At 32.7% G+C, this 16,335-nt stretch overlaps 1 protein-coding gene across 1 annotated transcript; it reads left to right on the top strand.

The window, feature by feature from the left end:
• The first annotated feature begins 7,359 nt into the window (after nt 1-7,359).
• Nucleotides 7,360-8,000, top strand: LOC149519270 (uncharacterized). Its single transcript, XM_089760252.1, has 2 exons — nt 7,360-7,419; nt 7,524-8,000. Exons 1-2 carry the CDS (start codon nt 7,360-7,362, stop codon nt 7,998-8,000), a joined length of 537 nt encoding a protein of 178 aa, XP_089616378.1.
• Nucleotides 8,001-16,335: the final 8,335 nt, after the last annotated feature.

Genomic DNA, 16,335 nt, shown 5'->3' with positions numbered 1-16,335 from the left:
TTCAAAATTGCTAATGCATGTAACAATTTACTAAAATGAAATGCAATTGCATAAGGTGGGTTTAGGGTTGGCTTTGAGGGTTTAAGGTTTGGATTAGGGTTTGTGGTTTGGGGTTTGGTAAAGGTTTATGGTTGGCTTTTAGGGTTTAAAGTTTGGATATGGATTGGGGTTTAGTAATGGTTTAAGGTTGGGTCAGGTTTTAAGGTTTGGTTGGTGTTTAGGGGCTTGGATTAGGGTTTGAGGGTTCGTTTTGGTTTAAGTTTGGGGTTGGTATGGTTTGGTTTGGGATTTTGGGGTTGGTTCAATTTAAGGGTTTTGGGATTGGTTAGTTTGGTTCGATTTGGTTTGAGGTTGGTTTTGTTTGGTTTGGGATTTTTTGGTTGGTTCGGTTTAAGGGTTTTGGGATTGGTACATTTTGGTTTGATTTGGTTTCGGGGTTTTGGTTTGGTTTGGTCTTGGTTGAGGTATGGTTTGAGATTGGTTTAGGGTTTGGGGTTTAGGTTCAATTTGGGGTTTGGTTTTGGTTTAGGGTTTCGGGTTTCGAGTTTTTATTTAGGGTTTGAGGTTTTGTTTAGAGCTTAGGGTTTTATTTAGGGTTTAGAGTTTAGGATTTTGGTTTAGAGTTTGGGGTTTGCATGAATAATGCATGTGACAAAATAAACATGATATCAATGTAAAATGTAACATTTAATACATGAAATGGGACAAGGCTTGAGGCAAATTCACAAATAATTCACAAACCAACCATGCATGCAAAAATCCTACTAGAGAAAATCAAAGACCAAGAGATATGAAAAGGATTAAGGTTCAGCCAAGCCATGGATGGAGGCTAAATTGAAACCTTCAAGGCCATTTAGTCATTTCTTGTGTTGGCCAAACATATGGGACTATGTATCCACTATTTCATTCAACATGAACACATGAAAAGTAACTTAAATTTTACTAAAAGGAACTTAGTCATTCAATACTTTTTCCCTTTGAAAGTTGTATCAAATACATGGAAAACATAAAAATCTAACTAGAAATAAAAGCAAGCAAAAATGAAATATCAACTTCTTGGCCACGAATCAAACAGGGTTCTCAGCCAAGTAATGGGAATACTAGGAGAAGAGTTTCCCATAGTTTATCCATATTCATTCTATCATTCATTTAGCTATGACATACATCAAACACTTAGAAAACTAACTTATCAAGGCATTTTATTATCAAAAGATTTTCTTCAAACATGTAAGAAACTATCAAGAAAGAAAATGTTAGAATCATTCATACTTACCAAACAACCAACATAACTCATAAAAGTAATAAACTATCATGCAAGTAACAATCAATACAACCACAATCACAAAATAATATATCAAACTAAGCAAGCAAAACACACAAATAAACCAGGAAGAGGTTCGCTTATGGCATGAGAGAGCTTGGCCAAACCTCAAATGGTGGATTTGTTAAGGTTTCTTGACCTTCCTGACTTCAAACCGTACTAGTGGTTTAATTGGTTAAATTTATTGGATTAAGCATCAGAATATGGAAGAAAACAACTATAGGGAGAGTTGTTATCTTTTGAAAAAAAACAAAAATTAAAGAAAACTAATATGAAAGAATATGAAAATTTGCATAAAAATGCATAGAAGTGAATAGAGAATATACCTTTATAGTTTTTTTCAAATTTTTTTTCCTTCCATTTTTTCCTTTTCACACTACTATTTGGCTGCCTCCTTCTCTTCGTTTCCAGCCCTATATAATGCATTTAAAGGCTAAATAATGATCCCTTAGCCATTTGACCAAAATTCATCTAAAGGCCCTTTTTCCTTTTCTCTTCAAGTTTATTCATCAAGAAACTATCTCTAACCCTAAGATTTAAACCTTTCAAAAATCAATACTCAGAATGAATACAGCACATAATGTGACTCTTAGTGTAGCTGATTTGATGTGAAAAACAGTTTTGCCCCTATTAGTAATTTTAGCCATTTTACATGTTTTTCTTAAAGGCATATGATCCCACCTTTGTTCTTGTGATTTTAATGCACCAACATTTATAAAATAATATTTAATTATGATTTGGAATTTTTCATGAAAAGTTGACGTCGTAGAGGTTAAATTACAAAAGTACCCCTAAAGAGTATTTTAGTAATTTCAATCATTTTGAGGTATGATCAAGGTTTTCAATGCATGAAAAATTATAAATAATATAAAAACATAATTACGAGCTTTTCACAAAAAATTGACCTTAGGAAGGTCAAATTACTAAAATACCCTTAAAGGGCATTTTAGTAATTTAACTCTTTCGAGTTGCAATCAGGGTTTTTTAATTCATTAAAAGTTATAAAATAATATCAAAACATGATCTAAAACTTTTTAAAGAAAATAGACCTTAAGAAGGTCAAATAACAAAAATATTTGTAAGGGGCATTTTCATAATTACAACATTTTCAAAGTGCGATTAGGGTTTTTAATGCATAAAAAATCAGGAAATAATATCAAAACATGATCTGAAGTTTCTCACAAAAAATTGACCTCAAAAAGGTCAAATTGCAAGAATACTCTTAAAGGGCATTTTGATAATTTCAGTGCATAAAAATCACACAATTTGTTAATCTAAAGCCCTAATAATCCTATTCAATTGTGAATTCTATGGGTTGACCCAAGTTTGACTAATTTTGCTTAGGTTTGACTTTGTTTGATCAAGTTTAACCATGAGGCATGCGGGTCAATTTGATCCTAAATTTAATTTTGAAAATTTGTTAATTTTAAGGATATGTTTGTCATGAACTGTGCTTAACTTTACAGGCTTCACAATTGGCTAGAATCTACCAGATAAAATTAGGTATTTATAGCTACCCATATTTGCATATTTATGATAATAAGAAATAATGCAAAGACAAACATCAATTTTATTCGAGACTAAGGCTTGAAGTTTTTTTTTTATTTGGCCTTCGGTCCTTTTGTTTTTTTTTTTTTTGAAGATTTATCAATGGTTTTGAAAACTTTTAAATTTTTTTTTTTTTTGCAAAACTTCTAAACAGAGGCTTTGAAACTTTAGAAATCTTAACAAATAATTATTTTCCAAATGGCACATTTGATTTTCCCAAATCAAGTCTTATTATGCTTACAATGGATGTAATGAGTGTTAAGAATATATGCATGTAATTTAAACATTTTGTTCACATCATGTGTTTATAATTATGCTAACAAGGCTTTTATGATCACAAGTGACTTTCACATTCTTGATTCCAAGTGAATTCATGGCAACCAGATAGTATTCTTATCTTATTGAAACCTTTTTCTTTGATTCGAATTTTTTTCATTCGTTCACCCTTTATTTCTTCCTTTTTACCTTAGTCTTTTAAGTAATTCATCTGCTAATTTCTACTAAGTCATACTCCCTTCTTTTTTTTTTTTTTTATCATTTATCATTTGTTTTCATTCATTCATTCATTCATCATTTTCATTTTTCTTCTTCGCCTCATTTTTTTATGACTTCCAACTTCTATTTGTTAACTTCCGTTATTCTAAAGCCTCTCTTAAGCAATGTTAAAGTTTATCATGAGCATTGTCAATCATTTGCAACAATAACTTGCCAAAATGCAATACCTTTTCAATCAAAAGATGAATAAACAAAGTCTAAATAGAGATAATAAAATGTGTTCATTGCGACTTAGGACATATTTGATTTTTAGGGCATTGAAAAGAAATATACAATTTTAGGTTCCAAAAAGAAAGTGAAAAATTTGGGACAACATGAAAGATTAATTTTCAACTTTCCATAATCTGAATATTAGGATGAATTAGGATTGTTTATACCTAATCCTTTTATTGAAATCCTTTCCTATTGACGGCTTTAATCAATGTGGACTCATCAAATCGTAGCTATGTTCCTAAATTTGAAATTGATGACCTATCTTTTACTACCTCTAAGTCAATCATGATGTTATTTCTTCGTATCCTAATCCACTTCAGAATCATGGCTTGATCATTTCCCAGATTCCTTCTTCATACCTAAGTTGTTCTTCTAAGTTTTCAATTTAGGCATTTCCCCCTTTTGACCCAAATCACCATTTTCAGGTTTTCAAATTGGATTTTCCTTTTTTTTTGTTGCTTTTTTTATGCTAAATGTTTCTTAATAGCATTGGAATTCACAAGAATTGGTAATTCATCTTTGTCTATTTTAGCTAAAATTAAGGCTTATTCTTTGAATGTTTTCTTTCTTACATGCAAGTCTTTCCAATTTGGTGTTCATTTCCTTCTTACATCATGTTGATTGGGTAATATGCTTTTCAAAACTAATTTCCCTTCATGAAAATGCCTAAGCCATATTTTTTATCATGTGCTTACATCATCCTCTTATAATACATCTAATCATGACTAAGTGTTGCAAGTCTTTTTTCTTCAATAAGATTCATCTGCTCATAGTGATTATGGATCCATTATGCTTCCTCTAGTTGCACTTCCATCAGGACTCTTAAAGAAGGAATTTTCACCTTAATTGGTAAAATAGCTTCCATTCCATACACTAATGAAAAAAGAGTAGCCCTTATGAAAATATGAACTAACATTTTGTATATGAGTAAGGTAAAAGGTAACTTCTCATGCTAGTCTTTGTAAGTTTCAGTCATCTTTTCCACTATCTTCTTAATGTTTTTATTAGCAGCCTCTATTGTCTCATTCATCTTTGGATGGTAAGGTGTTGAATTATGATGACTTATTTTAAATTGTGAGCACTTCTTTCATCATCTTATTGTTTAGGTTGCTAGCATTATCATAGATGATTTTCTCAAATAACCCATGTCAGTAGATTATTTCCTTCTTTATAAATCTACATACAATCAACTGTGTCATGCTAGCATAAGAGGCTGCTTTCACCCATTTTATGAAATAATGAATCACTACAAGGATAAATCAATGCTCATTTGAAACATTTGGGTTAGTAGGTTTAATCACATTTGTTCCCAACATAGAAAAGAGCCATTGAGGCACTAAAACATGTAGTGGCACCATATGAGCATGATTTTATCTGCATAAATTTGACACTTATGACATCTCCTTACATAGTTGATACAATCACTTTCTAATGGCAACCAATAGTATCCCTTTCTCATTACTTGTTTGGCCATTATATAGCCATTTATATGTATTGTACATACTTCTTCACATGCTTCATCAAGTATTTTTCTTACTTTTACAACATTCACATGTTTGAGCAATATTTGGTCTGGCTCTTTTTGTACAAAACTACCTAATTAAGAATGAATCCCATTGCTAGCCATCTTATAATCTTTTTATTATTTTCTAATGAATGCTCTGGATATTTCTAGTGTTTAATATATTGCACGATGTCATAATACCATGGTTGACCATAAACTTCCTCTTCCACACTTGCACAATGCGTTGGAGACTCAAAGGTTTGTACCCTAATGAGTTGAATTTCAGCATTTGCATTTAGTTTGAACATTGCTAATAATGTAGCCATAGCATCAACCATCTAATTTTTTTTCAAAGAACATGCTAAATCTAAATATCCTTAAACTATTCTACCATTCGGGCAATATACTTTCATATAGCACCAATTTTGAGTCCCTTATCTCCCATTCACCTTTCAACTAATAAATTACCAAGCTAATTCCCTAAAAACTTTCAGCATTTTGATTTTCCTATCCAAAGTCATATGCAAACCCATAATACATGCCTCATATTCTATTATATTATTGGTGCAATTAAAAATAACCTTCGAGTGCTAGGATAATATTCTCCTTCATGGGATATCAATATGGCATTGATGCCATGCCCTAAGGCATTCGTTGCCCCATTAAAGAACATTTTCCACAATGTTACCTCAGATTCTTCTCACTTAATTGATAGGATGGCCATCAAGTCTTCATATAAGAATTCAAACTTTATTGGCCCATAATTATCATAACCTAATCAACAAGAAAATTAGTTATCACAGTTTCTTTTATGGCCTTTTGAGCCACATATACAATATCATACTTAAAAAGCATGACTTGCCATCTTACTATCCTCCTTGATAAAGATAACTTTTCAAATATGTACTTGTGGGGGTCCAATTTTGATACAAGCTAAGTTGTATATGTTGGCCTTGAATTGATTAAGAGTTTTGATTTGACAAAATAAAATTTTGCCTAACTTAAATCAATCTTTTCTAAGCTTAAATTGAACATTTTCCCACCTTCTATATTGCTAAACAAAACAAGTCAAATTCTAGGAACAAAACCTAATTAGTGTAAGTTTTAATATAAGGGATCGATCCCCTAAGGGAAGGGATCGATCCCCTCCCTACCAATCGATCCCCTAGCGAAAGAGATTGATCCTGTTTTCTTCCAGAATCAAAATTCTTCATGTTTTGGTAAAAACCAATCGATCCCCTCCCTGTAGGGATCGATTAGTTGGGGTTTCAAATTGACCAGATCGATCCTTTCATTCAAAGGATCAATCACTTTTTCAAACAGAAAGTTTTCATCGTGCAATTTTTCAAAAAAAGGGATCGATCACCTAAAGAATGGATTGATCCCTTGAATAAAGGGATCGATCGAGCAAAGCTTTCAAGCATAAAATCGTGCTTCCTCTAACTTGAACCAATCGATCCCCTAAAAGAGGAGATCAATCCTCTGAAGGTTAAAAACTCTTAACGGCTATTTTTTGTCTGAAATTTTTGCAGGTTTGAAGTATTAAATGCATTCCAATGGCTTTCAATTCTTCCTATAAATCAAGCATTCCATTATAAACCAAAAGGAACAAAAGCCAAGAAAACTTATTGCTATTTACCTACCAATTTGCTTAAGCATTTAAAGCTGTTCAAAGTCAAAAAAGTACAAATTCATATCAATTTTTCTTTATTTTCTTGTCTAAACTATTGTGTACTTCAAATTAGCAAACACCAAACCTTTGAGAGGTTCTTAGAGTTTGCAAAACACTTTAAAACTTCTGTATTGTGAGTTTGTAAGCTTAAAGGGGAGGATAATCCTTAAGAGTGTGTAGTGTTAAGTTTGTAAAGCTTTGTGAAGCTTGGTTATAATCTTAAAATCATAGTGGATGAACTCCTTGGCAAAAGAGGTTAAGGGAGAGGACGTATGTGCCTAAGGAAAGATTGAACCTCTATAATTCTTGGTGTTAAATTCTCTAACCCTACTCTTATTTACTTTCAATTATTGTGCTTATTTGCTTAGATAATCTATTTTGATAAATTTGTGCTTATTGAATATTGTTTTTGAAAAATTTATTAAAACCAATTCACCCCTTCTTGGTTTACTCCAAATCTTTAAGCTAACAATTGGTATCAGAGCTAGTACTCTTTGTTATAGGTTTAACAATCCAAGAGTGATCCTAAAAATGTCTCAAAGAAATATGGTAATCAATGTGGAAAAACCATCGTCAAGCTACGATAACTATAGTTGCCAACAAGAGGTGTGTCTCATGGCAAATGAAATAGTTGCAACATCTCTTGGAAGTGAAGGGCATTCAATTGTAAAACCCCTCTTTTTGCTAATGACAACTACTCTTATTGGAAGACTAGGATGAGGTTGTTTATTCAAGCTAACGATTATAAAGTTTGGAAGGTCATTGTAAATGGTCCTCAAATTCCAATGAAGATGGTGGATAGTAGGGAGGTGATCAAGCTAGAGAGTGAATGGGATGTCAATGACATAAATATAACTCAACTCAATGCCAAAGCAATGCATACACTCTTTTATGCATTAGGGCCACGTGAGTACAATAGAGTTTCCTTGTGTGAAAATACAAAAGAAATTTGGTATAAGCTAGTTATTACTCATAAAGGTACCAATCAAGTGAAGGAAACAAAAATTGGCATGCTCACTCATGATTATGAGCTATTCAAGATGAAACCAAATGAAACCATTAGTGAGATATCAAACCGCTTCACCGACATCATTAATGGTTTAAAGGCTCTTGAAAAGACTTACTCAGATGTGAAAATGATGAAAAAAATTCTTAATAGTTACCAAAAGGCTGGGAAGCCAAAGTGATAACCATTGAAGAGTCTAAAGATCCTCACACACTATATTTGGATGAACTAATGAGCTTTCTCCTCACCTATGAAATGAAGATTAAAAGGGGACAAAAACCAATCAAGAAAGGTGGCATTGCTCTCAAATCTACCTTTCAAGAAGATGAAGAAAATTTTAGACAAAAGAAGGATAATGAAGATGAAGAGATGGCCATGTTTGCAAAGAGATTCAAGAAAGTTCATGAGGATAAATAAGTTCTCAAGTAGAAGAAGACCACAAAGGGAGATGACTAAAGGGGAATCAAGTAGAAGAGAAAAGAATCAAATTATTTGCTATGAATGCAGCAAATTGGGTCACATTAAACTTGATTGTCCTTTATGAAAAAAGTAAAACATGACAAAGCCAAAGAAGAAAGCTATGGTAGCAACATGGAGAGATAGTGACTTCTCCGATGATGAATCAAATGAAGGGGAAGTAGCAAATCTATATCTCATGGCTCTTGATGAGTCCGAGGTAACCTCTAATCCATGTGATTTAAATTCATACACATTTGATGAACTACAAGATGCCTATGATGAATTAGCCATAGAATTTGAGAATATGAGTGTGAAATATAAGAAAATGGTCTCTAAATTGAAACTAAAAAATGAATCATTGACTAAAGCAAAAGAAGACTTAGAAAAGGAAATTGAGCTTTTAAAGTTGAATGTCTATAACTTGACTAAGAAAAATGAAAATATGTATAATTCATTTTCTAGATTTTATATGAGACATCAAAAGCTCAATGACATGCTTGAAGCACAAAAAGCTTTCTTTGATAAAGATGGACTAGGTTATAATGGTGGCAACAAAGAAACTCATTTAAAGAATTTCTTTTTAAGCCAAATGATTCATCTATCATATATGCACATTATCATAAATTGGGTCATTTAATACAATATTGTTTCCTGAAGAAAATCACTTATAGAGGTAAACTCATTAGGAGAGTGTGGATTCCAAAAGGAGTTAGCACATCTCAAGATGAGAATACTAAAATGAAGTGGATTCCAAAAGGCACAAAAATTGTTAGTACAAAACTCAAGGACCTAAGAAATTTGGGTACCCAAAACAAAAATTTAATTATGTTTTTATAGGTGGATGAGCATTGCTACAAAGCCAATTCAAGCAAGAACAATCCATGGTACCTTAATAATGGATGCTCAAAACACATGACCGGGGACAAAACTCTTTTTAAGAACTTGAAAGCTAAAAGTGATGAGATGTTACATTTGGTGACAACTCTAAAGGCCAAATTGAAGGAATTGACTTCATTGGTAACAATTCCTCTACTACTATTGAAAATGTTTTACTTGTGAAAGGACTTAAGCATAACTTACTTAGCATTAGTTAATTGTGTGATAAAGGATTTAGGGTTGTATTTGAATCCATGTGCTGTCAAGTGATTGATATCAAAACTAACAAACTTGTTTTTGTTGGACATCGTCAATGAAATATTTATGTAGTGCATTTAGATGACCTATCCTCTAAAAATGTTTATTTTATGGCTCAAAAAGAAAGTGAGAGTTGGATTTGGCATAGAAGATTTGGACATGCAAGTATGCATGTAATTTCAAAACTTTCTCAAAATGATTTGGTTATTGGTTTACCAAAATTGAAATATGAAAATGATAAGGTTTGTGATGCATGTGCTCAAGGAAAACATAAAAGAATTTCTTTCAAACCTAACAATTGCATTTCAACTACTAGACCTCTTCAACTATTTCATATTGATCTTTTTGGCCTTACTAGAACAATGAGTCTTGGTGGAAAACAATATGGGTTTGTTATTGTTAATGATTTTACTAGATTCATATGGGTTCTCTTTTTCCATTCAACGAATGAAGCTTTGGAAAAATTCATCACTTTTAGCAAACAAATACAAAATGAAAAAGGTTATTCAATTACTAGTATTAGAAGTAATTATGAAAAGGAATTTGAAAATCTTGGCTTTAATGTATTTTGTAGTGAAAATGGTATTAGCCACAATTTTTCTGCTCCTAGATCTCCTTAACAAAATGGGATAGTAGAAAGGAGAAATAGAACTTTAGAAGAAATGGCTAGAATCATGCTTTGTGAAAATAATTTACCTAGATAGTTTTAGGCGGAAGCCATAAATACTTCTTGTTATATTATAAATAGAGCTATGATTAGGCCAATTTGGAAGAAAACTCCCTATGAGCTTTTTAAAGGAAAAAGGCCTAACATAAGTTATTTTCATCCTTTTGGTTGCAAATGTTTTATTTTAAACAATGAAAAAGATGATCTTGGTAAATTTGATGCAAAAAGTGATGAAGGAATTTTCCTAGGATGTTCTTTGAATTCAAAAGCTTATAGAGTTTTTAACAAACGAACATTAGTGGTTGAAGAATCTATACATGTTATTTTTGATAAGTCTAACCCTATACATGTTATTTTTTATAAGTCTGATCCATTTCCAAGAAAGGTGCTTCTTGATGATGATGATATAGGTATACTTCAAGAATGGATCAATGATGCACCTCATGACATTGAGGAGAACAATCAAAAGAAAGATGATGAGTTTCTAGAGGAGCCATAACACATAGAGAGAGCCAAATCATCCTAGAGAAAAGAGGTATGTCAAAGATAATGAAATTATTGGTGATCCAACTCAAGGGGTAAGAACTAGATCTTCTTATAATATATGTAATTATGTTGCTTTCCTATCTCATTTTGAACCCAAAAATATAGATGAAGCCTTAGGAGATGATCATTGGATATTGGCCATGCAAGAGGAATTGAATCAATTTGAAAGAAGCCAAGTACAAAATCTTGTACCCAGGCCTAGTGATCATTCTACTATAGGCACAAAATAGGTTTTTAAGAATAAAATGGATAAGCATAGGAATCTTATTAGAAACAAAACTAGATTAGTAGCTCAAAGGTATAGTCAAGAAGAGGGAATTGATTATGATGAAACCTATGCCCCGGTTGCAAGGTTAGAGGCCATAAGAATGTTGCTTGCATTTGCATGTTGTAAAAATTTCAAGCTTTTTGAAATGGATGTCAAGAGTGCATTTCTTAATGGCTTTATAAATGAAGAAGTGTATGTAGAGCAACCTTCCAGTTTTGAAAATCCAAAAGTTCCAAATTATGTTTATAAATTGAAAAAAGCATTATATGGTTTGAAACAAGCTCCTAGAGCTTGGTATGAAAGATTTTCAAATTTTTTTGTAGAAAATGATTTTAATAGAGGGAAGGCTGATACTACACTTTTTATTAAAACAAAAGGAAATGACATTCTCATAGTGCAAATTTATGTTGATGATATTATATTCCGTGCTACTAATGAAATTCTTTGTCAAGAATTTGCTAAGATTATGCAAGGTGAATTTGAAATAAGCATGATAGGAGAATTCACATTCTTCTTGGGACTACAAGTAAAGCAAACAAAAGATGGCACCTTCATCAATCAAGCCAAATACATTAAGGATTTGCTCATAAGATTTGGATTGGAAAAATCAAAGCCTTGCTTAACACCAATGAGCACTTCAACAAAACTTAACAAGGATGAATGAGGTAAATGTATTGACTCTAAACTATATAGGTCTATGATTGGTTCATTGCTATGTGTTAGAACAAGTAGACTTGATATTATGTTTAGTGTATGTTTATGTGCTAGATTTCAATCTTCACATAGAGAATTACATTTATCTGCTTTTAAAAGAATTTTTAGGTACCTTAAGGACACCGTTGATTTAGGATTATAGTATCTAAAAGGTTCATCTTTTACTTTACATGCCTATTTCGATGTGGATTTTGGTGGGTACAAAATTGATAAAAAAAGCACTTTCGGCACTCGTCAATTGTTTGAAAATATGCTTATATCATGGTTTTTCAATAAACAAAATAGTGTTGCTCAATCTACAATCGAAGTCAAATATGTGACAGCCTAAAGTTGTTGTGCTCAAGTTTTATGGGTTAAGCAACAATTGGAGGATTTTTGAATAACCATGGATCATATTCCCATTAAATGTGACAATACTCAATCTCACTAAAAATCCAATTCAACACTCTAGAACCAAACATATTGAAATTAGGCATCACTTTATTAGAGATTATGTTCAAAATTGTGATATTATGCTTGAATATGTTGATACCTTGCATCAACTAGTTGATATCTTCACAAAACCTCTTGATAAGGATAGATTTTATGCAATTGGAGGTGAACTTGGTATGATGAATGTTCCTTGAAGTGAATTTCTTGATGTTATGATGAATAGTGCACTCTTGATTGATCAAATGTGTGTTTATCTAAATTTTTCTGTGATTTGTGCATGATTGTATGCTTGAATGATCATATTGCATGCTTTTTAAATCTTTTAATTAAAAAAATGCTACAGCAAAAACTAATCGATCGCTTTTGGAATGGATCGATTAGTTCTTTGCACCGTAGCTAAATTAAAGAGAAAACATAGGGAACCGATCGATCCTCTTGGGACAGGATCAATCAGGTATTCAACTAGTAGCTAAAAGTTGGAAACATGTAAAACCGATCGATCCCTTTCAAATTCAATTGCTCAGTTCCATGCAAGGACCATAACCGATCGATCCCCTACTTCAACCAATCGATCGGGTCATATTTTTTTAGCGTGATAAAGTTGGGTCTTCTCCTAGTTAACCGATCATTTCAGCTTTCTTCTCCTATTCATCTTCTTCCCAAACTCATCCTCTTCAAACCCAACACACTTCCACTCATTTCTTACCCAAAATTGATTCTTCTTAGCTACATCTCTTGCAAATTTCTTCACTTTAACTTGATCTCTTGTCGAAATTCCTTATTGAAACCCATCATATCACACAAAAATTCATACCCATCTTTTCTCACTCTAGAAGGTTGATGTACCACACTCGCTCACCTTTCTTGCATCACACAAACATATCTTGCTCTTCATTATCTACTATCATAAATTCACTCATCAATTTTAGCTCAACATGGCCCCAAAAACCAAAGTCACTAACTGAAGAAGAAATCCCCTAAGGGAGGCTTTAAGCTTAACGATGAAACCCTCTTTCAATCAAAATTTCAACAATCTAGATGCAAAGAATCTGTATGAGATGTATTTTGTATACCGAGAAGTAAAGCCTGGGAGGGTAATCTCATTAGAATTCCTTCAATCCATAGAGTTTCCCTATTTGCATGCTTTTGAGCAATTTGGATGGTTACATTATTTGTGTATGGATGGTCTACTATTTAAGAATCTAGTAAGAGTTTTCTATAGTAATGCTAGCTGTGTCCAAATTGAAGGATCAAATAGGCATTACCTTAATAGATTCAGAACTTATGTGATAGGGAAGAAAATATTAGTTACCAAACAAATGCTAGCTGAAGCTTTTAAGTTAGATGATGAGGGGGAAACAAACACTAGATGTGACATCATGCAGCTTGCTCAAGACATCTTTAGCAATCACAATCTACAAATTGCTCCCACTCAAGCCTCTAGGTTATCAATGCTTGATAGGTTGCTCCACCTCATTGTTACTTATGTATTATCACCTTTTGAGACACAATACTTCACCATTAGGAAGCAAGATTATTGGTGGATGTATAAGATTAAGCATGAATAGAAACCAAATTTGGTGCACTTCATTTTTCATGATATGATGAGGATAGTTCATAATAAAGATTATACCTTGGCGTGTGGGTATGCCATAAGTAATCTTTTGAGGCATTTTCAGGTGAATGCTAGAGGCGAATAGCAAATGGTATTCAATGACACATTTAGTGTTCTTAGAGCTTCTACACTGCATAGCATGGGGTATGTTCAAAATGCAGTTGGACTATAGGTTAAAAAGGGTGATATTGAGCTACACAAGAAAATGAGGAAGAGCAAGAACCTTTAGATATGCCTAAACTTTAAAATGAACCCTCTACCCCACCATTCAATACTCAAGGTATCTTAGAGATGTTTTTACTTTAGATGAACAGCTTGCATTCGATGGTTAGCAATATGAACACTACATTGGAAACTATGAAGGAAACTCAAAATGAGTTGGTAGCACAAGTTTGCCATCTTCGCACTAACATTGGGCAAATGAGGTCTACATCTTCACATATGGAACAGCCTTTTTCTCACTCTCCTCATCCTCATCAGTCTCCCTATTCTCCACCTCCACCTCAATGAGCTATACTAGTGCCATTCCTTATGTTTTCCCACATCTTTGTATATTGTAAATCTATCTTTGCAAACTTTGCATTATAGTTTGTAAACTTTGGTACTTGATATTTATATTAATATAGTTTTTCTTTCATTCTCCTATTGCTTATGGTATTATGATATGTGACATTAATGACAACTCGATAATTGATATGAACTTGAGTGGCCTTGAATTGATTGTTCTCTCATTTAGCTTTACTTCATCCTGTTTGCTATGACAAAAAGGGGGAGAAGTATTGGTATGAAAAATTACTTTGATGATCCTAATGATATTGATGCTTTTGGTGATATTGGTTTTGCTTAGTTGCCTTAAAACTTATGCTTAAATTCAAATAGAGCTATATTGTTATTCAGGGGGAGTTTGTTTTTCATAAATTCTGGGGGAGCTTGTTTTTTAGAAAGGAAAAATGTTCTTAAGCAAATTTTTCACTTGGTTTTTCATATAAAAAAGGGGGAGATTATTGGCCTTGAATTGATTAAGAGTTTTGATTTGACAAAACAAAAATTTGCCTAACATGAATCAATCTTTTCTAAGCTTAAATTGAACATTTTTCCACCCTTCTATCTTGCCAAAATCCATTTGAGAACCAAAACAAGTCAAATTCTTGGAACAAAACCTGATTAGTGCAAGTTTTGATAGAAGGGATTGATCATCTAAAGAAAAGGATCGATCCTCTCCTTACCAATCGATCCCCTCATTCAAAGGATCAATCATTTTTTCATACAGAAAGTTTTCATCATGCAAGTTTTCAAAAAAAGGATCGATCCCCCCATATAGGGGATCAATCACCTAAGGTAAGGGATTGATCTACTCTTAAAAGGATCGATCGGTTGCTTTTAAGAATGCTCTTCAAGTCTAAAAATCCAAAAAAAAAGGATCGATCCTTCCACATAAGGGATCAATCACCTAAAGAATGGATAGATCCATTAAATAAAGGGATCGATCGGGTAAAGCTTTTCAAGCACAAAATCATGCTTCCTCCAACCTGAACCAATCGATCCCCTAAAGGAGGGGATCGATCCTTTGAAGGTCAAAAACTCCTAATGGCTATTTTTTGTCTAAAATTTCTGCAGGTTTGAAGCATTAAATGCATTCCAATGGCTCTCAACTTCTTTTTACCTATAAATTAAGCATTCCACTGCATACCAAGAGGAACAAGAGCCAAGAAAACTTATTGCTATTCACCTACCAATTTGTTCAAGCATTCAAAGCTGTTCCAAGTCAAAAAAGTGTAGAATTTATATCAGTTTTTCTCTATTTTCTTGTCTAAACTATTATGTACTTCAAATTAGCAAACACCAAACCTTTGAGAGGTTCTTAGAGTTTGCAAAACACTTCAAAAATTCTGTATTGTGAGTTTGTAAGCTTAAGGGGGAGGATAACCCTTAAGAGCGTGTAGTGTTCAGTTTGTAAAGCTTTGTGAAGCTTAGTTGTAATCTTCAAATCATAGTGGATTGAACTCCTTGGCATGAAAGGCTAAAGGAAAGGACGTGAGTTTCTAAGGAAAGACCGAACCTCTATAAATCTTGGTGTCAAATTCTCTAACCCTATCTCTTATTTACTTTCAATTATTGTGCTTATTTGCTTAGATTATCTATTTGGCTAAATTTATGCTTATTGAATATTATTTTTAAAAAATCTATTAAAACCAATTCACCCCTCTATTGGTTTACTCCAAATCTTTGAGCTAACAGTATGATAAAGCATTTATTGTTTGAGTCGGTGAGTGATCCATACTAAAGCACAACATATCTTCTCGAGTTAAGAGTACTTAGCTTCATAGAAGTGAGTTTTTTGTTTAGATAGTAAATGGCATGTTATTTCTTACCTATCTCATCCTTTTATCCTAGCACACATCCCATGGAAGCTTTCTATATAGTTAAGTGTAGAATCAGGGGTTTTCTTACAACTAGTGGTATGTATCGATACATTCATGCATCGATGCATTCATTAAATACTTTTTAATTTCGTTAAAAGTATCTTGCTGTGAGTTGAGACTTGAATCTAGCAATATAATTCAACCTCACTAAAAAACTCCTTACCTCTTTTTATGTGTGCGAAGGAGCCAATTTTGTAATTTCCTAAATCTTATCTACATCCACTTTAATTTCTCTCTCACTGACTATAAATCCTAACA

The sequence above is a fragment of the Durio zibethinus genome, chromosome 4 (genome assembly GCF_047325235.1).
Source record: "Durio zibethinus cultivar Kanyao isolate XHJ-2024 chromosome 4, ASM4732523v1, whole genome shotgun sequence".
Classification (NCBI taxonomy): Eukaryota; Viridiplantae; Streptophyta; class Magnoliopsida; order Malvales; family Malvaceae; genus Durio; species Durio zibethinus.
Note: the sequence above shows the minus strand (reverse complement) of the source record. Positions and strands in the feature narration are given on the sequence as shown.